At 34.4% G+C, this 27415-nt stretch overlaps 2 protein-coding genes across 2 annotated transcripts; one reads left to right on the forward strand and one right to left on the reverse strand.

Annotated features, from left to right (window-relative positions):
- Positions 1 to 8011: 8011 nt before the first annotated feature.
- On the forward strand, positions 8012 to 14878 carry LOC147287636 (beta-amyrin synthase-like). Its single transcript, XM_086239257.1, has 16 exons — positions 8012 to 8212; positions 10234 to 10419; positions 11090 to 11179; positions 11307 to 11504; positions 11620 to 11704; positions 11869 to 12035; positions 12114 to 12305; positions 12420 to 12533; positions 12818 to 12937; positions 13033 to 13155; positions 13239 to 13337; positions 13634 to 13690; positions 13774 to 13964; positions 14066 to 14243; positions 14454 to 14618; positions 14759 to 14878. Exons 1-16 carry the CDS (start codon positions 8012 to 8014, stop codon positions 14876 to 14878), a joined length of 2286 nt encoding a protein of 761 aa, XP_086095383.1.
- A 468-nt stretch (positions 14879 to 15346) lies between these two features.
- On the reverse strand, positions 15347 to 24218 carry LOC147287637 (cycloartenol synthase). The gene is made up of 18 exons (XM_086239256.1): positions 23842 to 24218; positions 22964 to 23149; positions 22636 to 22725; positions 22191 to 22385; positions 22018 to 22102; positions 21378 to 21544; positions 20831 to 21019; positions 20094 to 20207; positions 19791 to 19913; positions 19589 to 19711; positions 19422 to 19520; positions 18676 to 18732; positions 18491 to 18537; positions 18253 to 18396; positions 17607 to 17784; positions 17063 to 17143; positions 16617 to 16700; positions 15347 to 15817 (listed from the first exon to the last, which is right to left on the reverse strand). Exons 1-18 carry the CDS (start codon positions 24049 to 24051, stop codon positions 15704 to 15706), a joined length of 2286 nt encoding a protein of 761 aa, XP_086095382.1. The 5' UTR covers positions 24052 to 24218; the 3' UTR covers positions 15347 to 15703.
- Between the last annotated feature and the right edge of the window lie 3197 nt (positions 24219 to 27415).

Consider the following 27415-nt stretch of genomic DNA (forward strand, 5'->3'; position numbering starts at 1 on the left):
GAAGTGTTTGAACTATAAAACAAAGTATCTTTTATTGATCAACAGAGGAGGATACAAGTGGAGATGTAGATGTCTAGGACAATAGGACTTTAGGACTAGTGACTTTTAGTATTGCCTCTTGCTTACACTTAGATATGGGTACATGCTATATATATAGAGAGTAGATGAACCTACTTGACTTCTCTAGAACATCTATTAGCCACATGTTATTAGTAGGTTCTAGAGTACTATACTACACTTTTAATTATATTCTAATACATTCTTATATAAGCTTATTCTAGACTCTTCTTTTATGTAGAATTATGTAGAATATTCTAACTTTAATTTGTATGGACTTTGAGGAAGTCTCTAGAATTTTGTAGTATTTTTCAATAATGTGCATTAATTTTCAACATGCAGATACATATTAATCAACTATTAAATTTTGAAAATGCAAGTTAGCAAGAAATAGACAACAACATATATCAAGCTAAAGAATGTCCAACACGTGCTGTTATATTTTGTTGTGTTTTTTGGGAATGCATGCATATTCTGTTTTCTGTCGTTTACTGGCCGGTTAATGACTAATATTGAAGGAATGCCATGTCATATTCTCTCTCTCTCTCTCTCTCTCTCTCTCTCTCTCTCTCTCTCTCTCTCTCTCTCTCTCTCTCTCTATGTATATATGTATATATATATAGAATTTCCGTATATATATATATATAGATATACATATATATGGTAGGTTTGCTGAGGATCATATATAAACCATTTCTCTGTTAAGAGCTCTCCATGAGTTTGTAGTCAAATCAGGAGGAATATATTAATGATTATGAGTGCATGCATGGTATTGGCCGGTAGCTACGTACAATGGATATGTTTTATTTTGTGACGTACAATGGATATACTAATTGTGCATGATATTGATAAGGTTATGTTGCATGCATGTTTTACATCTAGCGAATGCCCTCTGCTTTGAGCAAAACAATAAATATTGCATAGATCATCATGAGGCACAATTTGTTAAATGTACGTAGGGGTCGGCAATGGGCCGGGCTGGGCTAGCCCGGCCCAAATTTTTCGGGTTCGGGCCGGGCTCGGGCTTGAATGATAGAAGCCCAATAGGGCTTTCGGGCCGGGCCGGGCCGGGCTTGGGCTTTAATACACAAGCCCAAGGCCCGCCCATCGGGCTTTGGCTTGCGGGCTTGGAGGGCCGGGCCGGGCTAGGCCCAAACGGGCGGCCCAAATAGGCCCAAAGCCTGCTTAGACACATATATATGTTAAAAAAAAATATAGGATTTTGGCTATGTTGTGATTTGAACATGAGACCTCACATAACAAACTTCAACTCTCAACCAACTGAGCTGACCAGTTTATTTTGTTAAGTTTGTGAATCATAACATATTTAATAGCTTTTTCGTTTGTTTACTTCAATAAATTATTAATATGCTTATTAAGTTATTCTATAATACTATTATGTTAGTAATAGTGTAATACCATAAATAATAAACTTTTAAAATTATATATAACATTACAACTATAATAAAACATAAATGTACATATGTTTTATTATATATTTTATTACATATTTTTATAAACAAACGATGCAATTGTGTTGTCAACGATCCGAACCGTTCAAATTTTAGTTCCTCACTCAAAGATAATTCGTGCAAAAAATTAGCTTAATCGGAGATGTAAAAGTGACATAATGATGGTCGAATTAATGAACGATCGTGGTTTTTCTAATGATGATCGAATGGGTAGATGAATGTCGATTTAGCCGATTTTTTGTACGGATGATCTTTGACTATGAACATAGAAAATGAACGGGTCAAATTGTTGAAATCACGTTGTGGTCTTCATAATTATGGAAACAACAAGGTTTCAACGGGAAAGTTATTAGAATTATACTCTTAAAGTGTATTTATATGTAGAAGTTCACATATCGATCGTGTTTTCAACGATCCGAATCGTTCAAGTTTTAGTTCCCCACTCAAAGAGAATTCTTGCAAAAAATTAGCTTAATCAGAGATGTAAAAGTGACATAACGGTGGTCGAATTAATGAACGATTGTGGTTTTTCTAATGATAATCGAATGGGTAGATGAATTCCGATATAGCCAATTTTTTGTAAGGATGATCTTTGACTATTAACATAAAAAATGAACGGCTAAGATTGTTAAAATCACGTTGTGGTCTTCACAATTATGGAAACGACAATGTTTCAACCGGAAAGTTATTAGAATTATATTCTTCAACTCTTCAAGTGTATTTATATGTAGAAGCTCACATCTCGATCGTGTTTCCAAGTTTTCAATGATCCGAACCGTTCATTTTTTAGTTTTTCACTCAAAGATCATCCCTGCAAAAAATTAGTTCAATTGGAAATGTAGAAATTAGATAATGGTGGTCCAACTTATGAACGATCGTGATTTTTCTAATGATAATCGAATGGGTAGATGAGTTCTGATTTTGCTGATTTTTTGTAAGGATGATCTTTGACTATGAATATAGAAAATGAACGGCTCAGATTGTTGAAATCACGTTGTGGTCTTCACAATTATGAAAACAATAAGGTTTCAACGAGAAAGTTATTAGAATTATACTCTTCAACTCTTCAAGTGTATTTATATGTAAAAGTGACGTAACGATGGTCGAATTAATGAATGATCATGGTTTTTTTAATGATAATCGAATGGGTAAATGAATTCCGATTTGGCCGATTTTTTGTAAGGATAATCTTTGACTATCAACATATAAAATGAACGGTTCAAATTATTAAATTAATGAATAATCATGGTTTAATAACTTTAATTATAGTTGTATTATAAAAGTTGTATATATACATATACATTTATGTTTTATTATAGTTGTAAATTTGTAATGTTGTATATAATTTTCAAAGTTTATTATTTATGGTATTACATAGTATAGTTTACACTTTAACTATTACTATTTACTAATATTATAGAATTATATAATAACTTAATAAGCATATTAATAATTTATTAGAGTAAACAAACGAAAAACCTATTAAATATGTTATGATTCACAAATTAGACAAATAAACTAGTCAGCTCAGTTGGTTGAGAGTTGAAATTTGTTCTATGAGGTCTCAAGTTCAATTCATAACATAGCTAAAATCCTATATTTTTTTTTATTGAAGATATTAAACGGGCTTTGGGCTTTGGGCTTCGGGCCGGGCTTTGGGCGGGCCGTGGGCTTCAAGGGGATGGCCCAAGCCCAACCCAAGAAATTTTCGGGCCGGGCCGGGCCGGCCCAAATGTCGGGCCAAATCGGGCTTCGGGCCCAATGGGCCGGGCGGGCTTCGAGCCTTGGGCTATTTGGTGAGCCCTAAATGTACGTATCATATAGTTCTTGTGTTTTCAATTATTTAAATATGCATCTTCCATGTTTTTCTTATTTTTCTTGGTACCTTATAAAATTATGTCATATATTAAAATTGGCTGGCTCCTATATTTGAGGATGTAGCAATGACTTCAGTGATGGGCAGCTTAGCTTGATTTTATATTTGAGTTTTAATTACCACATGCCATTAATATATAGAGTAGTAATAAATAGGGCAATGCTAGAGTACCCTAATGACATAGAATTTCCATGTCAATGAAATCATTTAATACATCTAATAATATATATATATGCTACATAAGTTTTAAAAAATACTAATATAACCTTGTTTAAAATTCTACAAAACATTAATTAAATTACAAAAGGAAAAAAGATTTAAAAAAGGTTTCATGAAAAAATTAAAAAACCTATAAACGTACGTTCTATCTCTTTAAGAAATTTTTGTCCCAATTTTAGAACCCTAATAAGCTCCCCTCACTATTTTGATCTTGTCATATGTGGATGGTTCCAGATTGAATGGTTTTATAATTCTGGAGTTCATAATTTTGAATTTCCCGATGACTATGAAAACAATGGAATTTATCTCATATTACCCTACCCTGCATTTGAATGGATTTACGATGACCCGTTAATGAATTAGATTGAAAAGCAGCAATACTGCATAATCTTAATTCCATTGAAGTTTTCGTTTTGTATTCTTGTTGCCCTTGAACCCTTCAACACGGTTATCATAGATGAAAGCTTTTGATTTTTGCAGGTTTTTTTAACGAAGACAAAATGAGTTTTGATAATAATCTTAATTGGATTGATGGGTGATGATAGAATTGAGATTATGGGTTTAGCCAATTCTTCAAAGGGAGTCTCCTTTCTCTTCCTGATGAGTTGATTAAACCTTGCTCTTCAAATAAAGTTTTGGCTTAATTATCGATTTACTACATAAAATTATAACTCATTCCCACTTTGCCACCTGAAAGATTTTTTATCCCAGATTACCACTTGTAACTTACATCCGTGTCCCATTTTACCTTATTCCGTCAACAATTCCGTTAAAAATGATGACATGACAGTTAATGCTGACGTGGCGTGCTGGATGTGCACCACGTGTCACATCTTTGTTTTTATTTTCGGATTTTTTTATTTTTCTATTTTTATAAACTTTAAAAATTAATTAAAAATAGCTTCGAACTCATAAAAATACACGGAAAATTCCTACGGACTCGTCTTGACTAGCACTAATTTACTATAAGGTTAAATTACCAATTTGTTCTCTAAAACTTTCCAAAAAAATTAGAAAGTTCAAATTTATTTCTAAAAAATTAAAATTCAAGAATTTTCGTAAACACTTGGACAAATTCTCAAAAATATTTTGAAAATTACCAAAAGCCTATTTTAGAGAATTATTTCGAGACTTTACAGAAATTCTAGAATTTTTTTAGAATTCATTTTATAGGGAAATTTATTTTCCTCTAAGACCGAGAGGTCTTTTGGGTAGCAAGTGTTCATGAGAAAGGTATTGTTAGTTTTTAGAAGACTAACGGTGCAGACCTCATATTTTTTAGAGTTCAGGAGATTATCCTATGAATTTCCAAAAAGTCTAGAGTATTTTAATTTTCTAGAAATAAATTTGGACTTTCCAAATTTTCTGGAAATTTTTAGAGAGAAAATTGGCATTTTGACCCCATAGTAAATTAGCACTAGTCAAGACAAGTCAATCGGAATTTTTCGTGTATTTTTCTAAGTTCGGAGCTATTTTTAATTAATTTTCAAAGTTTATAAAATTAAGAAAATACAAAAAATCAGAAAATACAAAACAAGATGTGACACGTGGCGCACATCCAGCGCTCCACGTCAGCATTAATGGCCAGGTCATCATTTTTAACGGAATTATTGACGGAACAAGGTAAAATGAGACATGTATATATGTAAGTTACAGGTGGTAATCTGAGACAAAAAAAAACTTTCAGGTGGCAAAGTGGGACTGAGTTACAGTTTTGGGTGGTAAATCGATAATTAATCCTAAAGTTTTTAATGAAATGTGGAGAAGATAACAACAATATCCATGGGAGCAGATGAATATATTGCTGTTCAAAATTTTGTGTGTGATCTGAACGTGTGTTGCAAATTTTCAATATGGAGAAGATAACAAATTAAGTATAAATTAAGACAATTAGATTTGGGTTGGATAAGACAGTCTTTCAATAAATATGATATTAATTTCATATTAAAAATAAATGGTGAGGTGTATAATCACCAAAAAACAAAAGAATGGTGTGTATTATTTAACTTTGCCACATAGGATTAGGGCACATGTATTATTTAACTTTGCCGTTGATGATTTTTTTGAGTTTAAATTCTTTCATTTTTTAAAATTGGAATTGCATCGTGTTCAGCACTCGTTGTATGACGTTCGACAGTGACCAACTGAACGTTATGTTACATGTTCGGCAACTTGCTACCGAACATGAAGGAGGATGTTCGGTCGGTAGTTGCCAAATGCGCCCAAATTTTTTTTTAAAATATGGTATTCGGTAGATGCTAATCGAACTTTCTTTGCACATGTTCGGTAAGTAGCTGCCGAACCTCTGGTAGGATGTTCGGCACAATGCAGAACGATTTGCGAAAAAATAAGTTCAAGAGCAACCTCAATGTGTTCAAATTATTGATTAAACATTTAGGATTCAAAATATTGCAATCCAAACAAAAATTATTTAACAAATAACTTAAAACCAACTCCATAAATTCATGATTCAATGTTGGGTTCGGATGTGATGTTTGTGTTAGATTCAATGGTGATGGTGTTGGGTGGTGATGACATAAGATTTGACTATTTGAGTGTGCTTGGTTGAGTATAGATAATAGGAATTGGTGGCTAATTGAGTTGGGTTTGAGTAAGGATATTTTTGAAAAAGTTGTTAGGTGTAGTAAATAATTTTTGAGTTTTAAATTTTGGAGTTGGCCGGGTGTAGAAATGGTAGGGCTAGAAATAAATAAGTTGGGTTCAAATATTAGCACCCATAAATAATTAACTTTCTTCTAAGAGCATGTGCATTCAGGATTCTCAAAAAATAAAAAAATAAAACATGTACATTCATATCATCATAGAGTCATGGCTTGGGACTATTTTCTCAGGCCCCTGGCTTGTTCTATCATATAGTCATGGAGAGCCCAACAGCCAACAATTAATAGACAATACAAACACAACTTATAACTTTCATCGATCATATTGTACTTGAAAAGGAAATGTGCAAACCTTAGTCGCCTTACGAAATATGTCAAAAGCATTTTCAGATTAGTATAAGCACTTTTGATAATGTTTGGCAAAAATAAATAAAAGTACTTTTAAGTTATAAAAATGTTTTTAAGGAGTTTTTTGAGAACCTGAGAAAGAACTTTCAAGTGCTTCTACATGAACCATTTAGAATTTTTATAAAAATATATTTGTGCTTCTTTGCAAAAGCACTTCCAGTAAAAACGCTACTAATTAAAAGCACTTCCTAAAACCAGTGCCAAACGGGCCCTCAAGAGAAAAGTACTTTTAGTATATTATTTCTTTCTTTCGACTCTCCATTTCAAACATTAATTAATAAAAGAGCAATTTTGATGGATAACCATGTTAATCTGATAACGAAGATGAAATTAATTAAGGTTACATTTTGTCCAAGGAAAAAATTAGAAGGAAAAATATTTTTCATTTGTAGGGAAATTAATTCTCTCTCATCAGTACGTACTACCTGGTGATCGAGGAACTTAATTGTACGTATCTGTTGCTAATAGTTAACAAGCTTAGCATGAATAACATGTGGCACAAGTTGGATAACATAATAATGGTGAACCTGACTCAAAAGTTGTGAGCAAATTTGCTCTATAGATCTCTACATAAATGTTCTTAGATAGACAATTAATGTATATCAAATTCTCACCATGTAATTAAAATGTGTTCTTCATTTATATATGTAGCTTTCAGAGGGACTATATAGCAAGCTGCAGTCCAAGCTGTAATCGGCTGAGGCAAGTCCCCAAGACTGGGTTCCGATTGCAGAGGCAAAGCCATGTTTAATTTGCAGCTCTAATGAGCTTTGTGAGAGGAGGAGAGAGCTTTTTTTTATCTCAGTTGCTACCTTCTCTACAAGTTGGTCAATCTTGTCTTTAAAATTCTCATAGAAAACAGGCATAATGTGGGGCAAAAAAAACGCTGTTTTGCAAAATGAGAAACTTATTTAATTATTGGCTTGGTATAGAATGTTAGTGTGAAGTCAACTATTGTAATTAATATTAGAGAAATTAGTGTGATTTACATAATTATAGGGATTGTTAAGATAACATAGTTGGTAGAATTTATGTATTTAGCCTCTGTATTATTTATACCTCCATCTTGGAGAGCATAAACAACACAGAATTATTCTAAACCTAGAGAAATTAGCATAGAATAATAAATTGAACACATGCAGCTTCCACTTCAGCTGATTAATCAACTTTCTCTCCAATCTGCAGCTGCCGGCCCTTCCGCACATGCTCCCAGCAACCACTTCTCTCGCTTGTCAACCACTTCACGGCATGCACAGCATTATTGGGGGGCTAATAGGATATTTATGTAAGCAAACTAGAGGTTTCTGCAGCTTAATTGTTCAATTTAAAGCTAGCTAGCTTGTTGTGTTAAATTGAAAATGTGGAAGCTTAAGGTTGCAGATGGTGGGAGTGACCCTTACATCTACAGCACAAACAAGTTTGTGGGGAGGCAGACCTGGGAGTTTGATCCTCAGGCAGGAACTGAAGAAGAGAGAGCGGAGGTGGAGGAGGCACGTCTCACTTTCTACAACAACCGCTATCAGCTCAAGCCTAGTGGTGATCTTCTCTGGCGTTTGCAGGTGTATATATATATACCTAATACCCTACGTACCCTAAAAACATCTCAATTAATTCATCAACGTCTCTGATCAATCCCTGTTCTTAATCCCAATGCATTTTTAAGTTGTGGCCAACACAACAATCTGGAATGTAAAGTTTTGTGTTAATTTGGATATTTTCATTCATTGTCAATTAGCTTTGGATTTGATGCATACTTTAACTTCGATCTACATGATATTAGATCAAACAATTCACATGTCAGCCTAACAACAACCACATGTGTTTGCATACATCAACCCGAACATTAGTTTGTGTTATTTCTACAATAGTTATGTACCTTTTAATGGTAGGTCATAAATGTGGGATATATGCAAGCAATATTCCTACATTTGTATTCTAATATAAATTCAGAAAAAAGATATTGGGGCCTAATATGATTAACAACGGTGGCATAAATGGAGTAGAATTGATGTGGTGATATGGTCACAAAAGAAAAATATCTCAAAATGAAGGAAAGTCTATATATCACAAGTTTCACTTTCACAAGTACATATTGCATGACACTCATGTTCCGTGAATCCACCACAACTGAAGCTAACCACCCCCCAATAATATCCCTTCACGGAAAGAAGCTAGAGAGAATTAAGAGTGTCAATAGTGTATTTTTTGGGGGTCTAAGTATTCAATTGAGATTTTGATAAATTTAAAGGATTTATCAACTCATGCATATTTCATGGATTTTATGGATTTTTATGGAATTTCATGGAATCCATCAAAATCTAAGGGTGAAATGTTAGAATTCTCGTAGCCTTTGTTTTTAGTTCAAAATCCACCAAAATTCAATTCAGAATTTTAAAGATTCCATAGAAATCCATGTGTATTCAATCTCTTATGAATTTTAAAGGATTTCATTAAGTTGTAGACACCTGAATTTCTATGGAATTCTTAAAATTCTGAATTAAATACACCTATATCTCGATGAATTTTTCAGATTTTTTTAAAATCCATTAGAATCTCAAATGATTACACCTCCTAAGTGTCAATACCTAGCGTTGACCTTTAATTTTGGTATGTTTGTCTTGTTTTTAACACTTTATTTTAGTTATTTTAATAGAAATTAAAAACCATTCCATGTAAAAAATAAAAAATGTAGAGGTGTAAAATGGGTGTCATGTCGACCCACAACACAATCCGATTAATTCCAATGTGTTTGCCTTTTGTCTCATATTTAATATGTCACGATAGGAAATAACTTACCTATCCCCCGAGATACCACTTGGTGTCCCCCCTCTCTCATTGGCTCTCTCTCTCTCTCTCTGATACCACCTGTCCCTATCACAGGAATAAATAAGTTCTTTTCATCACGATACTTAATTGTGTTAGTCCTATGGGTACAAACCACGTGGGCTGTTCGTACCCATGTTATATACTGACCTGCCATATATTGTGCCTTAAAATAGGTGAGTTCCACCTCTCTCTATTATGGATATAATATCTATTTGGTTATGCGCATAGTGAACAGTGTCAAGTGCTCGGTGGTTCCGTGTCACACTTCTTTTATTAAAGTGAACCAAGCTGAGAGTGCACTGTGGCACGTAAGCTGAGTTATCGATCAGCCTTATTTTTCAACTAGACTTAAAAAAAAAAAAAAAAAAAAAAAAAAAAAAAAAAAAAAAAAAAAAAAAAAAAAAACCTATAATTTTTTTATAAATAAATTTTAATTTTTGTTTGCCTTTTAAATTCAATGATAGCTGGGTGGGCTCAGCTCATTCATGGCTTGAATCCAACTTCCAGCTGATTGTATGGCTTCTTAGCTTGCTTCAATAAAGTATTTCTTGATTACAAAAAAATCAATGGTGTTATTTTATAATGTAAAATATAGTGTAAGTTGGTGTATTTTATTTGTAGTATATTATGTACTTATGTTTATTTGTCTATATTTTAATGAAAAAAACATGTTTTCAGAGAGATACAAATAGTTTTATACTTTAATTAAGTGCCTCTAGGTAGTATCATTGTTTCTGTGTTTACTAAACTGCAGTTCCTAAGAGAGAAGAAGTTCAAACAGACAATTCCGCCAGTAAAGGTTGAGGATGGGGAGAAAATCACAGATGAAAAGGCCATAGCTGCATTGAGAAGGGCTGTCCACTTCTTTTCAGCCTTGCAGGGTAGTGATGGCCATTGGCCTGCTGAAAATGCTGGCCCATTGTTTTTCCTTCCACCTCTGGTGAGTTTTTTTCTTTCGACACTCATCATTACTATCATTGTGAACTTTATACATGGTAGAAGAACAATACTTGGCTCCATCCTCTGAAGGAGGAGCTCCTCCAACCCCATCTTACAAAAGCATGTCTTTTTTTTTTTGTCCTTTCATTCTGAATAAATAAAAAAGTACATACAAGAATACAAGATTATTGTGAGATGGGGTTGGAGGAATTCCTCTTTCAGGGGATATGGAGCCAGGTATTGTTCATGGTAGAAAGGGTATAGATCAGTGTTGATTCCTATTTCCTTATTGGTTGAAAAAAAATGTCTAATAAATCTTAATATACTCATTAGGTGTGTCTTCACCTAATAGCTTAAGTATTCACATTGGTTGGACTTTATTAATTAGTTTGGGATACATTGTTAACTCATTCCTTATCAACTTAAGTTTAATGTTGCGGTATTTTGATTGTCTAACATAGCATTAAAGCTTTAGTTTTAATAGATCTTGGGTTTGACACTTCAAAGCCCGATTTCATACTTATCACTTACCATTGTACCGGGCAGTTGTACCGGGCAGAGTGGAACTGCACCTATATATACTGTTAACATTGTCTTGCTTAATGCAAATTATTTCAGTTTTTCTGCTAAAATTACTAAATGAACTATAAAATCCTCTGCAAAACTTGCAGGTCATGTGTATGTACATTACAGGGCATCTTAATACTGTATTCCCTGAAGAGCATCGCAAAGAAATTCTGCGTTACATATACTGTCATCAGGTACGTACTTTTTGGTACTTGCTCACACATATAGGACCAAAATTTATTCACTTGTGCATAATTCTTCAGCATGTGTTAAACGAATGTATAAAGAATAAAGAATGCTACTGAATTTTGTATGTTTCAGAATGAAGACGGCGGCTGGGGTTTACACATTGAAGGCCACAGCACCATGTTCTGCACAGCTCTCAACTACATTTGTATGCGTATTCTTGGTGAAGGACCTGATGGTGGCCAAGACAATGCTTGTGCAAGAGCCAGAAAGTGGATTCTTGATCATGGTAGTGTCACACACATACCCTCTTGGGGAAAGACTTGGCTTTCGGTATGGTCATGCTCATCACAGACCCACATCAAAGTTGTTGCATGCATGAAGAAAATGCATATGGTATTTTGAACCAATATGAATATTGAATATTGTTGCAATTAATTTGTTGTAGATACTTGGTGTGTTTGAGTGGTCTGGAAGCAACCCAATGCCCCCAGAGTTTTGGATTCTTCCTAAATTTCTTCCTATGCATCCAGGTTAGCACACTTCCCTGCTGTGCTTGAATGAAATCCTTAAAATGGTCCCCCAATCACTGACAGAGAATACAAGTCTTCCATATTGAAGATTGCTGCAATGCTAGGAGTGTCCTTATGATTAGTTTGTAATCTTCATTTTAATCTCTTTTATCCTGAAAATGCAGCAAAAATGTGGTGCTATTGTCGGATGGTGTACATGCCCATGTCATATTTATATGGGAAAAGGTTTGTTGGTCCAATCACACCTCTCATTCTACAATTGAGGGAAGAACTTTATGCTCAACCTTACAATGAAATTAAATGGAAGAAAATACGCCATCAATGTGCCAAAGTGAGTTTCACTTAATTTGAAGCCTGAATTAGTTAATTATTTGATGTACAGAACCTGATTACACTAAATTGATTGCAGGAGGATGTCTACTACCCTCATCCTTGGATACAGGATCTCCTTTGGGATAGTCTCTACATATGCACAGAGCCTTTTCTCACTCGCCCACCCTTCAACAAGTTGATCAGAGAAAGGGCTCTTCAAGTAACAATGAAGCATATTCATTACGAAGATGAGAACAGCCGATACATCACCATTGGATGTGTGGAAAAGGTAATGTGAATGCAGTACCAAGGATGAAGATGTAGGACTATGGAGAACATCTATTTCAGGCTACACATGACTACTACTTTCCAGATTCTCATTTTACTTGCATTACTTGAACAGGTGTTATGTATGCTTGCTTGTTGGGTTGAAGATCCAAATGGGGACTATTTTAAGAAGCATCTTGCCAGAATCCCAGATTATTTATGGGTTGCTGAAGATGGGATGAAGATGCAAGTTAGTACACATTTTGTTAAAACAATAGCAGTGAAACACTATACAGTGAATTTGTCTTCTTCTGTTTTCACTTCAAATTTTTACTGTTAGCTATAAATGTTGAACATAAAATGAAAATATTTCCTAATTATTCGTTGGGTGTCACTTTTGTAAATTGCTTTGTGTATTCATATATGCATTTAGTTTAAGCCAGAGTTTTGCTCCTTTGGTCATTAATTGGAAGTGTACCTCACATAAAAGAGAAGGAAAAACCTTATGAACTGATATATTTGATTGATATGCAGAGTTTTGGTAGTCAGCAGTGGGATGCTGGTTTTGCCGTTCAAGCTTTGCTTGCTACCAATCTCACTGATGAAATTGGACCCACGCTCGCTAGAGGACACGACTTCATGAAGAAATCTCAGGTTCAAATATAACTCAATTATTATTTTTTGTAAATACAAATGTGTATCCATTAATTGGTTCAGACTAATGACTCATTTGCACTCTAATTTTTAAGGTAAAGGACAATCCATCTGGTGACTTTAAAAGCATGTACCGCCACATTTCTAAAGGGTCATGGACATTCTCTGATCAAGATCATGGATGGCAAGTTTCTGATTGCACTGCAGAAGGTTTAAAGGTAACTAACTTTTCTAAAATGCTTCAGTTGAGTTATCTAACCTGTGTTATCTCAATGTTTCTCACTGTAAACCCCTTCTACAGTGTTGCCTGCTGTTGTCGAAGATGGCACCAGAGGTAGTTGGTGAAAAAATGGAACCTGAGCGGTTATACGATTCTATCAAAGTCCTACTTTCCCTACAGGTGACCACTTGCCTGCAAAGATTATAGTGTCTTCAATTATTCTTATTCTGCACCTCTAGTCATAGGAATGAATTTGAATGGCGTGTGGTTGCCCTGCAGTAATCAAATTTGGATCTTGTTTCAATCATTAAAACATAATAAAAGGAAGAGTTTTCACATGATTCTTTCACCCCACAGTTGCCATTCCCAATGGCTGCTTTAGTTTGAAGAATTTAATTTAACATTCTCTTTTCTAGTGCATTGGTCTTTTGTGTCTTTGTACTCATAAAAAAGCTCCATTTTATGACTAATTGCAGAGTAAGAATGGTGGTTTAGCTGCTTGGGAACCAACAGGAGCAGCAGAGTGGTTAGAAGTAAGAATAGTAACAAATTGGAGTCATGTTCTTGTGAAAATCTTTCAGACGATTATATATTCTCTCTCTTTTATTTCCTCCAGCTGTTGAATCCCTCAGAATTCTTCGCGGACATTATGATTGAGTATGAATATGTTGAATGCACTTCATCTGCAATCCAGGCTTTAGTTCTATTTATGAAGTTATACCCTGGGCACAGGAACAAAGAGATTGAACATTTCATAACCAATGCTACACAGTACCTTGAAAATATACAAAAGCACGATGGTTCATGGTATAGTCTATTCTAGGAAATGAAACAAATGATTTGAATGCATGTTTGTCTTAACAACTAGTGCAGAATAAGAACTCAGTTAATAATAAACATTTCCACAGGTATGGAAATTGGGGAATTTGCTTCACATATGGTACCTGGTTTGCCATTGGAGGGTTGGCAGCTGCTGGCAAGACTTTCAACGATTGTCCAGCCATGCGCAAAGCAGTTAGTTTTCTACTCACAACACAGAGAGAGAATGGTGGTTGGGGAGAGAGCTATCTTTCATGTCCAGAAAAGGTAAGCCATGAGAGGAGTATTGTGATACCCTGAATCACATCAGCTATGTGCTGGAGAGATATGGGATACATAAGTAAGGCCAATGAATTAAAAGTTAAACTTCAGCTAGCACTTTTGGATGAGGCCTTAGGTCTGGATAATGTTATAAGCTTCAAGTTTCTTAATCCTGTTGTCATAAATTAAAATATTTCTCTTTGGTGGGTGATACAGAAATACATTCCTCTCGAAGGAAACCGATCCAATTTAGTACATACTGCATGGGCTATGATGGGTCTGATTCATTCTGGACAGGCAGAAAGAGACCCGACACCTCTTGATCAGGCTGCAAAGTTGATAATCAATTCGCAGATGGAAAATGGAGATTTTCCCCAAGAGGTTTCTTTCTTAGCTTTTACATGACTTGCATCTTGATGAGTGAAAAGCATCAAACACAGAAAAAAAACATACCATGTTGTATGCATGCTTAAATTTTTACCTGCAATATTTTGTAACCATTAATCACTGAATTATGGCAGGAAATCACTGGAGTCTTTAACAGGAACTGCATGCTGCATTATGCAGCTTATAGAAACATCTTCCCTCTTTGGGCTCTTGCAGAATACCGAAGTCGAGTTTCATTGCCTTCCAAATCCTAAATCACTTACTCTATTATGTAGCTCAATCATCCAACATTTAGGATAAAACATAAAAAGGAGTTGTACCTTCTGTTCATTTCTTTCTTTAACGGCCATTAGTATATGTATGGATGTTTACAAATGCTTCAGCCTCCTAAATTGGACAGATCATGTCTTAGATAATTGCTTTTCTCTGAATAATGTAAGTATAAGAAAAGCCTTCATTCCTATTCCTACTTAGCTAATTTTTCTCCTTCAAAATTGTTGGTGCATGATTATATGCATCTCTAAGTCATGCCAATTGCAATCGTATGGGAAGAGTGGCAAACTAAAAGCAAAAGGGAAAAATCAGTTGCTCACACATAAATACATATACATATGATATATTCGAGTTATTTTCTCCTTCCCTTGTCAATCGGAATTTATATTTAAATGCACAATCTTGATTGACAATATATCAACATAATATGTCAGAATATCTCAACAGTAGAAAACGGTTAAGAGTGATTCAAATTCAATTCCCTTCCACCCAATGAGTAGCACAACGGAGTAGTTGGCAGCAAGTAAATGCAACATTGTAGAGTTATTACATATTCTTGGTTAGAAAATCATCTCAATTGAAAAGGGTTACAAGTTTACAACTAATGCATCAAGAAAATTCAAGTGTTTTTTTAATCTCTGAAGAGATCTAAGATGCTTGTAAATTACTAAACATAAAGTTTGGGAGTACATTAGTAATTGAATTACACTGATTTAAGCAAGCTCAAGGAGCCTCATACAGGTTAATGAACAAAAATTCATTATCTGGAGCACTAAGCATTGAACACCAAGCAGTCGTCACATCATTCAGAGGGCCTCCAGTACCTGACAACGATATTCTCCAAGGGCCCAAAGGGGAAAGATGTTTCGGTATGCTGAATAGCTGATCATACAGTTCTTGTTGAAGACTCCCATGACCTCCTGTATGGGGAACACACAAATTACTAAGTTCATGTAGCATTAAAAATCACAGTTACTAAATTCCTGAAAGAGATTTACTTTTGGAATGGTGTTGAAGGCAGAGATCATCCTTTCAGGTTAATTTCCTGACAGTGCAATGCATAAGGAAACAACTGTTGCGTATCATATGGGATAGGGATAGGGATAGTCTTTTGTTCTTGATTTTATTGAACTTTATATTGTATTCTTAAGACACCTCCCAGGTCTTGCCTTCTTAATTGTACACTTCCTGTCTACTCAAGTTTTTTTTTTCTTTTCTTTTCTGTTTGACTATTTCAGTAGCATTAATACCTATATATTACACGAAAAGCTATACATGTAATTTCTAAGAATTTATTATGCTGTGCAGTCTAAAATCATCCTAAAGACAAGTTAACTAAATATAAGGTATACAGTTTCAAAGAACCTCGTGTATTACAATATTTATGATTTCATTCCTTAAGGCTATGTCATTCTTCATATTAATCCATCAAACTACCCAAAGTGAAGGGGTGATCATGTTTTTTCTTTTTTTTTTTTTTTTTTTTTTTTTTTTTTAAGTTCTTCACATATGCATTTTTCTTGGTGCAGTTTGCTTCATGTTTGATAAATGTATTGAATATTGCAGTTGGCATGTCTAATAAACCGAAGCAAATGTATTTCTATGGCCAAAGAAAAGCCACGTTAATCTGTAATTGTAGTTTCTTGGACAACTTAGTTCAATTGCAGCGTCTAATAAAAAAATTGGCACAGTCAAGAGAGTATAAGTGGCCAGATTTACCTTTTGAGGAAAATCTCCATTTTCCATCTGAGAATTTATTAGTATTATAGCTGCCCGATGCAATGGAGTTGGATCTCTCTGAGCCTTTTCAAACAAGAAAAATAACAAAAAAAACGTACAGGTACTAAAGTCAGCAACAAAATATGGAAGTTCAGATAATTCATAAAAGCACCCAAAACCCATGTTTGGTGCAAATCATTATGTAGCACCCAGAAACATATTTAAAATTCCACCAAGTCAAGATTCTCCTAAATTCCAATTTACACTGTTTGTTAAATTTCCTTTCCCAGTCCTGTCCTTTATATCAGAGAATGAAGAAGTTTTTTTCCCTCTTTCTATCCTTTTCCCCTCTCCCTCCTATCAGTGTTAGTGAGCTAATGACTTCCCCCAACTGCACCCCAACAAAAAAGTTAAAAAGTAGGAGTACGATTGATATCCAAATGTACCTGCCCAGCACCAATGAGGGCCAACATAGCCCATGCAGTATTGACTATATGTGGCCTATTGTCCTTGAGATTTGAATACACCTGTTGAAATGACATAGATAGTTGGCATAAGAGTCATGCAAATACTATAAGTATCAAACATAGATCATACATCTTGTAGACAATACATCGACAAATCAGTTACAACAGCTACATTAAAAAAAAAAAAAAAACTCCATAAAAATACTGCAGGCGCTATTCCAATTGTGTTATGGTAGATTTTTAATATCATATAGTTATAGGTACCAGACCAAGCAGTTAAAAAAAGACCTCTCTTTTCCCTAATATTCTTAGAGAACTGCAGATTGTGTAGAAGTGCATGTACTGACAGATCACAATGAAATAGCATCTCAAATGTAAAATATTACACAATCAAACTAATACTCATTACCAAACGTTCTTCAGGAATTGGTACTCTACCCACACAAAATCAACTAATTTGTTGAAAAGAGGTATCAGGCCCCACACAAGAAAAGGATATTTTAAATTTGATGAATCATTAAACCTTGTTCTGACATGATAGATAACTTTCTCCCCATCCACCTGAAGCAAGCTCTTTGGATAACAAAAAATCACATGCTTTACGAATACTAGAGCAGTCTTCGTATGTCCTTCCAGCAGCAACCAACCCCTTAATTCCAAACCACCCAGCATAGGTGAAGCATACTCCCCAGGAACCATACCTATTATAAATCTTCACATAAATTAGTACAACTAACTTCATAATGATTATGCAAATAAAATGTGAAAGCTTGGGTATTGGTTAGTGTCTGGGCAACGATGAGGCACTGATATAACTTGAAAGTTTCAATGGCTAATATTCTATTTGACGTTAATATAGTTTATTAGTTTACCATTACTCCCAGAAGTTTAATTGTTGGGCTAATGGAGGAAGAAAGGGGTTTGAATATGAAAGAAATTATAAGTGCTGAAAATTTGGTATTCCCAATATACATTAATTTTTTATAAAAAAAAGAAGCCAGTGTCTCTAACAAAAAGTCCAACATGTTATAGTGAGAGACTGTTATCAAGATCATTGATCAAATGAAATTATGTTTGAATATGCACTATCTACTTGACAAGGGTAACATGTTAGACTGTCTAACAGGAGACCTTCACCCTATATATTATATTGAATTTGAAAAACAAACCAAGAGCCATCTGTTGCTTGTATCTTTTCAATGAACTTTGCAGCACTAGCAATACAGTTCTCTATTTCTTCCCTCCTATGCCCAGGATATAATTTCTTGAACAATGTAAGTGCTTGAATTGCTGCTGAGGTGCATTCAACATATCTGCATTGCCACTCCAGTCAAGATGACATCAGGCATTTGTCATGATATAGGATTAAATGTATAACATTCAAAATGAAACATGCAGAAATCTTACGGATAATCAATAACAATGTCACCAAAAGTTTCAGCTGGATTGATTAGCTGAAAATAATTATATTGGATAGATTTAAAAAATCACACATATATCGTACCATCATCAATATGAATAACAGAGTAGAATGTTGAAGAAATTGGGTAAAGAGTCAAAGAAAAGAAAAATAGAGCATAAATGATACTCACCTCCAACCACTGGTATGATCTAGTCAATTCATATGTCGCAAAGCCACCATCACCATTCTGCAGTGCTTACACGAACAAAAGATTAGGGAATTAGTAAAATGCTCCTAAACCCAAAATGCAGGAATATGTAAATATTCTGCCAGCTAATTAAGCCACAAGAACTGCTGAATAAGAATCATGACATGCTTGGCAGAACTAACATTCACAACACTCACATGGGTGCATATATCATATAGAAACATTCACATGTAAACTTTCTTTCTTTTATGTTCTCACCACACTATCATGGATTTTCTCTAGAACTCCCAATTATTATTGTAGACAAAACAGAAAATATTGTCGTAAGTTATCATCATGAAACATTACAGAAACATTAGAATTTAATATCACCCACATTACAATTTGTTTTCAATGCTAATGCTAGCCCAGGACTGACGGCCCAACATTTTGCTATGCAGCCAGGAATTTGTCTAGTGTAAATCTCATTATCTACAAAAGACAAATCTACACACCTAGACAAAAAGGCTTAAACTGGCAAACAAGTGAACCACAAGAACCTAGCATTAAAATCTATCTACGGCCACAAGTTAATTATAAGCTATCATGTCTTTTCTTAAGGTGTCAACCCATATTTTTTTTGGTTTGCTACAACATGGGCCTAGTTTTAACTTCCTGAACCCATCAACATGTCCTGGCTGAGATTCCAACTCCCATATCAGCCAGAATGCAATATAGCCAATGATTACCTGTAAGGAAAGTGTAACATTTACTGCATCATATAATCGCTTTATATCCAATGATTCCCCAACTGTTTCTGTTGGAAGTTTTGATAGCAATAAGGCAGCCTGCACAAAGAAACATATATTATTAAAAAGATTTATTTGCATGTGAAAATGTTGAGTGCCCAAGCTACCTTCTGTCCTTCCGCTGTGCAGTCGGAGATAGGCCATCCATGATCTGCTGTTGAGAATGGCCAAGCACCTTTTGAAATGTGGCGATACCAAAAATTTAGATCTCCAGGACAATCTTCTAAGACCTTCAAAGCAAGATACTAGTCAAGCAAGGATACTTAGCATAAATGTTAAATGATACAGTGATTTTCTGCCCACAAAAACCTGGGAATCTTTTATGTACTCGTGTGCTTTTCTCAAAGTAGGTCCATATTCTTCAACAAGGTTAGTTGATATGATTGCTTGAATGGCAAAAGAAGTATCCCATGACTGACTTCCATTGTAGCCCTGCAGCAAAGAATAAAAAATAAAAATAAATTAGCAACATATTCACAAAGTTGTAAATTTGTAACAAACTCTTACAACAAAGGACTAAAATGAGATTGCATGAGGTGAGAGAGGGAGTGGGGGGAAGAAATAGGGAGAATATTAAAATCAGTCCAAGACAATTCAATGCTATTTCTGGACCTGCATTTTCATGCCATCTTCAGCAATCCACAAGTAATCAAAGATTCTTGGGAGATGCAATTTAAATGCCTCTGAGTTTGGATCCTCCGCCCAACAACAAAGCATATTTAACACCTGCATCATTTAGGAAATAGACAATCAAGAGCTCCAAACATTCAGTGCAGCTGAGTGAATCTGCAAACTAAAGAACATGCCAATTATGCAGCTCCATTGGCATGTTGATAGATGCCGGAGATTTTTTGGCAGCCATGTAATAATGAAAAAAGAAGAAGAAGTAAAATAACAAATTTGATGGAAGGCTACTAGTTCTTTTCTTTCATTTCCCATGTACTCCTTATGTTCTAGAATGTAAATTTTCTATATAATGTAACAGGTTAGTAGGTTACTGACCACATCAATGGGTATTATATATTGTTTTTTTTTTTTAAGTATAAATTTTTGGATCATATTGGTATATTCCTCAAAGAGGATGTTTTCTTGATATAAGTTGTAATTAATTGTCATTCAAAAGCAATGGACCCAACAATAGAAAAAGTAAATAATAATTGTCAGTGGTAAAAACATCTCACACAAACTACTTTTACACCAATATGAGAATTAACATGGACTAAAACAATGTTTTCCTGAAGCTTCTGTTAAACTTGCAGTTTCACGCATTGCTCTCTACTACATATAAACCAGAAAACAAAAAACAATATGGATGATGATACACATCATCAAAATATCTCCATGCTTACCTTGTTAACAGGCCCTATGCATATATACCGAGTATTTTCATCTTCATAGTGAATATGCTCCATTACAGTCAGCAAAGCCTTCTCCCTCAACCGTTTTGCAGGCCAACGCATAAAAACAGGTTCAAATACATAGTGAAGAGATGCCCACAAAATATCCTGAACCATTGGGTGTGGGTAGTATAGATCTTCCTAACAATTTTGTAAAGCATCCCATGTAAGCATCCGAAGAACATTTGTGATGAATTATTATAATAGATTACCTGTACAATTACAGCTAGGTGAAAACTGATCATGCACATACATACACAGATGCAGTGCGCATGTGTTGTATTTGTATTTGAAGAGTTATAGGAAAGCAATCTCTTACCAACCTGTTCCTATTCTAGAACCATAAATCATACATGTACTTGCAAATAAATATCATATGCATCACCTGTTCCTACTCTATGGAAGGTTGTGCAATTAAACTTAAAGACATGGGATCCTTTACTCAGGGGGGGCAGGAGAAAGAAGAATGAATATAAAGAGGCAGATGTCTCTTACCAACCTTTGCACAGAGATTGCGAGCTTTATTCCAATCAACTTCATGATAGGGAACTGTATAAAGCTCCTTCCTTAATGACCGGATTGTGGGTGTGATAGGTCCAACAAACCTCTTCCCATACAAATATGACATGGGCAAATACACCATTCGACAATGACACCACATTCTTCCTATAAGTGGAAAATTTGAAAATTGACAACCAAAGAGTAAAAGTTACTCAGTTAACAACATTTCTAAAAGAATTAGCCATGCCTCATTTTCTGGAGATTCCATGTGTGACACCCAATTTTTGTAATAAAATGCAATACTCATATGTTTCACATGTCATAAGAAGGTTACTCAGTTAACAACATTTCTAAAAGAATTAGCCATGCCTCATGGATCAAGATTTTCTGGAGATTCCATGTGTGACACCCAATTTTTGTAATAAAATGCAATACTCATATGTTTCACATGTCATAAGAAGGTATTAAGATCCCTAACAATGCTAATGGGACCTCACTTATATAGTCAGAATGGAAAAGAAAGCAGATCTATTTTCGGGATCAAGATTTATTGATGAAAGGAGTTTGAATTCGTCTTTATCCTGCCTAGAGTGAGCCTATAGCATCAACTTTAAATGTAACAATAATAAATAAGTAACCTGGATGTAATGGGAGAGAGTAAGGACATAGCCATACTTCTGGCGGCAGTGGATTATTCCCGGACCATTCATATGCCCCAAGTACCTATCACCATCAAAGATGCATGTCAACTAATATTTTTAAAGGATTACGTAACTGGCACAATCCAACAAGATAAACATAGCATTCATACTGAAAGCCACATTTTCCCCCATGAAGTAATTGTAGTCACGCCACCATGGTCTAATATCCATTTTCGTGCTATTTCCATTGCCCCTTGTCCATCATCAGCACCTTCACCAAGCAACCTCAAAGTAACATAATTTAGTGCAGTACCAAACATGGTACTTGGGCCCTCAATATGTAGACCCCACCCCCCATCTTTATTCTGCAAAAAGACTGATCAGTTCTTTGGACGAAGATGTAACGACATTAACTGTAAAAAAGTCATCCATTGTATAAGCAATTCACTGTGTTTGAGTAATGTGTCAATATTGGCTTTTAAGAGAAGGAGAGTGAATATGAATCATATCAGTTTGTTTACTTTATTATTAAACAAGGAGAAAATAACATGAAATTCTATGTGGAAAGGAAAGCTTTTTCAAAAAAGCATTAATTTCATGAGAAACCATTCTTGCCTGATGATTATAGACGTATCTGCACATCTCCTGTTGATGCTCTTTTGATAACACAGCATTTAGAGCTCCGGTAATTGATAGTGTAATGACCTGTTGCAATTGGTAAGTCATACACTTAGCCACCAAACTACTGACAGGACCAAATACTTTAAAAAATCTCGCTTCATTCATTTCACTACGACAAAGGCCATGAAGTTCCAAAATGATTATGCAGTCATCTTTGGGAATCCAAAACATTTTCTCATATTTGGCCTTAAAATATGGAATTTATGTGTTTTCATACAAACATCGATGGAAGCACATTGTGTTTTTCAAGTTTCTCCCTTACCAAACCAGGAAGTAGAAACATGGGACCCCCATAGTCCCCAGGCCAATGACCATCATGTGCCTGGATTGTCGAATAAAAACTGATGGCCCTTCTTAATGTGGTTGTCACCACCTCTTCTGTCACCTCTTCTTCATCTTTAACTTTTAGTTGTGGTAGATTAGTAACACAAGGATTCTCCTTTGCAAACTACATTTCAGGAACGAAAAATTTATAAGAAAAGGAAAACATAGTAATTAAACAACCAAAAACACAAACTTCAAACCTCATATGATTTGGCCCGAAATAACTAAAATCCTTTGCTCATATTGTCAGGGGATTAAGAAATTAGGCATAACTGAGGAGACTAATGGCAAGGATGGTTATCCGGTTTAAGCAGCCATCCGTTAACAAATTATTATAGATCTACCCAGATGCTACATATGAAAGCTGAGAATACAAGAAACAGAAAAGACGAAAATTATATATGAGCCTCTGACCATTGTATGCAAAATGTTGGATGGCATTGCAGTTCAGCATAGGAATAATGATAATGCGGTATTGCAAATACAGATCATCTGGAAGAAAAAAGGTTCAAAATTACAATGCAATTTGACCACATTGTTCAACCGCATACTAGTGCTGGTATACATAATTTGTTGATCCAGAAGATCAGAGTGATATTCATTCAGTTACTATACACAACGTGAAGATCAAAGTTCTATTAATTTCCTTCATTGCATTGTGAAAAGCTAAGATTTAAATTGCCATGCTTCAGCAGTCACAAGATAAACCATACAAACAAATAAACAGCAAGGGATTAAAACAACAAAGAAAAACCCAGATCAAAGCTCAAGAAACTGAAGGCTTTTATGAAAGTGGGTGTTTGTAATTGTAATTACCTGAATTCTCATGAGGAGGTCAGAGCTGTGCTGCCTCTCAAAGCGGTTGTCTCGGAAAGCCTTGCGGGCATCTTCGATTTGTTGAAGCTCTTGTGGGGTTCCAAGCTCTGGATGGAACTCCCACACTTGGCGTCCCAAGTGATTGTTCACACTCTTCAGCCATTCACCACCTTCTCCTACTGTCTCTGTCCCAATCTTCAGCTTCCACATTTTGACCCCCTTTTTATTTTTTAAGAACTATTGATTGAATGAGTTTCTTAAAAATCAATGATCAAGAAAGTTTGATTCTTTATGGGAATTCCTTTTTTGTTTTGTGGGTTTTGTGGGTCAGTATGAAAGAAAGAGAAGAAAAATTAGTTTTTCAGCTTCAAATTGGGCATTTGGTGGTTGCCAGTCGGAACAGCTTGGTTTTCCCTCCACGTCCATGTGAACGCATCAATTTTCTTTTTCTTTTTCTTTTTTTGCCATTTGAGCGCATCAATTATTATTATTATTATTTGCATAAAATAGATAATTATTCTTCAGAAGATAAATGCAACTTTAAGGTCATATTTGGTGCAATGAATTAAAAAGTGGGAATAATTAAAGAGATAATTAGGTTTAAATTTTTTAAAAAAATAGTTTTTACATGGAGATCGAAGGTGTTTTAAAATTTATAAGAAAATATTTTTAATTCATAATAATTTATAAAAAAATCATTTTAATTCATAATAAAGTCATTTTAATTTATAAAAAAATCATTTTAATTCATAATAAAATCGTTCCCCGATTTGAAGGGTTTTTCCCTTCCTAGAGTGTAGAGTGAGCTTTGTAAAGACTGCATGTTAAGTTTTAACTCCGAGAAAAAATCTCGGAATTAAAACCTAATATAAAGCCGTCAAAAAAGAAAAATAAAATGATTTAATTAAAAACCCTAAATCTCTACCGGTCTTAGTTTAAGAAAGACTTATAAAATAGATTGGACTCTAAGTCTCTCATAATTAAATTATGAGAACTCCTAACTGTCTTCTCGTGCCTTCTTTTTTCTCCTGTCAATTTTGTAGTGCAGTCTTTTAATCGAAATAGTTCATTTTTTAGATTACTCTTTAAAAATCACATCTCCATAAAAAATTAACTAATTCAGAAATTATTTAATCATCTAACTGTTATTAAATAAATAAATGTACGGTAAATTAGCTATTACTTACAAAAACTTATTATGTATAACCGATATACTGTCATGTGGTATAATTAACCTATGTGTTATAATATAAGTAAATGTTATTAATATTATACCTTACAAATATAAATATGTCGTCCAACAATACTCTCACACATTAGATAAGTTATACTATGTTGCAGTATATCGGTTATATCTAATAATTTTTCGTTACGAAGAATGTCTATTAATTTGATAACAACTAAATGACTAAATGATTATCGATTTGATTAATCTTTTAGAAAGATGATCTTTAAAAAATTATCTAAAAATATAACATTAGAATACTGCTACCTTTCCTACCTTTCCTCTTAAAATATTCATACCTAATCTCTAACAACTAGCAGTCTAATTGGATAATGATATATATAGAATTCCTATTCAAAACAAGGACACCACGTACCAATTATATATCACTGCATCATTGCCACTCAAGATAGTCACTACATCCTTACCATTTGAGTTATTGAGTCGCTACGATCATCTTTATCCTTACCATTTCACCAATATTACCAAGATTCAAGACATTAATGCCACCATTATTATTGACATTAATGTCACCGTTTTGGTTGCAGATTTTTTTGTTACAGAAAGGTTAAAGGGAAAATTGAATACCAACTTTGACCTTAGATGTGAGAGTAAAAGAAATTTTAGTTATATATCTTCTCTTTCTATCTTCTTATTCCACAGTGTTGTTTGGTGAATGGAACTATTAATTTTCTAGATCATCATTAAAAGATCATGTATGTTAAAAACCAATCAAATCAAAAATTATTTGGTCATGTAATTGTTATAAAATAAATAGACGATTTTAGTAACAGTTAGATTCACCGTCGATTTATTTGATAAATTATATGACTAAACGATTTTCGATTTAGTTAATTTTTTACATATATAATTTTTAAATTAAAAGTGATCTAGAAAAAGAACATTCATATCATGAAACTACATTGCCGAATAAAAATTATAAAAAAAAAAAAATTAGAAGGAGAAAGTAGAAAATATAAAGTAGCTAGCATTCCTCTTAAGAATAACTACTCTCTCTATTATGAGAGTTACAAGTTTAGTCTCATTCATGTGCAAACGTTCGCACCCAACGTCAAGCGCTCGGTGACCACTGCCGAGCGCTTGATAGTGTAAAATTTTGCAACACCGAGCGCTCGGTGCTGGTTTGTCGAAATTTATGTTATGGTTTCCCAAAATTCCAGAGCTAAACCTTAATCTAACGCCTTACCAAGGCCATTTTATACCCTAGGAGTAGGGGTGACAATTTTTGACCCGATAACATGATTACAGAGTACACGAATATGACACGACACGAGAACACGACAGTGTACATCCTTTGGGTTCGTGCAGTTGTCGACCACGAACTCAAATGACACAACATGAATACGACACGATAACACGAATTGACACCCCTATTTAGGAGGGGATGTGGTGAACCCATCGGGGTACGTATACCCTCCAAACTCAGCGAAGAAAGCAGCGCTCGCCTGTTTTAAAAAATCATCGCCAAGCGCTCGGCGAAACTACCTAATCAAATTTGTAACAACAACATAATATATAAGTGATCACCTGGTCAGTCAAATTACAACAATAGAATATGGTGAAAAAAAACAAACTGGAAGAAAAATAAAAAATTTTGGACGGTTAATATTTTCAAACATAGTCTTTAATTTCTCAATATCTTACATATACGTTCTAAAAGTTTAGGAAGATGATATTGGCGAGCCCACAACAAAATTTTATAACTTTTTATTTTTTTTTTTTCTATTTCTATACAACCAAATCTCCGGCCATTGATTTCCAATTGGACAACTGCAAGCATGCTGGCAATAAATCTTAATTAAGAAGATGAAAGAAAATTCAATGGACAGCCCGACTCTCCCTCCTTTCAATTAGTGCACCAAGAGATTTTCTCAACCATATATTTGAGACATAGGAAAATATATTTTAAAAATATGTTTGTAATTTAATGGGACTACTGCATGTAACAAAAGAGTGAAGCCAATTCAAGAAATAAAACAATGCCGATTTGAGACGGCCGAGTTTAATTTCTATAACCAGTCTTGGCCGACTGACATTTTTATTTGACAAGTTTAATTCAATACTAATTTATGAATAAAGTTGGGGAGAAAATACAATCTATATAGATCTAATTAGTACTCCATGTTGGATTTGAAAGGTGGTTGAAACTTGAGATGGAGACTTTTTTTGTTTTTATTTTTCATGAACATATTGAGCTTACTTCATCTAGTCTTAGCCAGGACGGAGCAAAAAATTTATTTATAGAGGGACCAAAAATTCATATGTATTTACTGGATGGGTCATTATATAGTTTTTTCCTAAAAATTTTAGAAATACCATAAATGTTTT

This window comes from Dryas octopetala, chromosome 4 (assembly GCF_963921425.1).
Source record: "Dryas octopetala chromosome 4, drDryOcto1.1, whole genome shotgun sequence".
NCBI lineage: Eukaryota > Viridiplantae > Streptophyta > Magnoliopsida > Rosales > Rosaceae > Dryas > Dryas octopetala.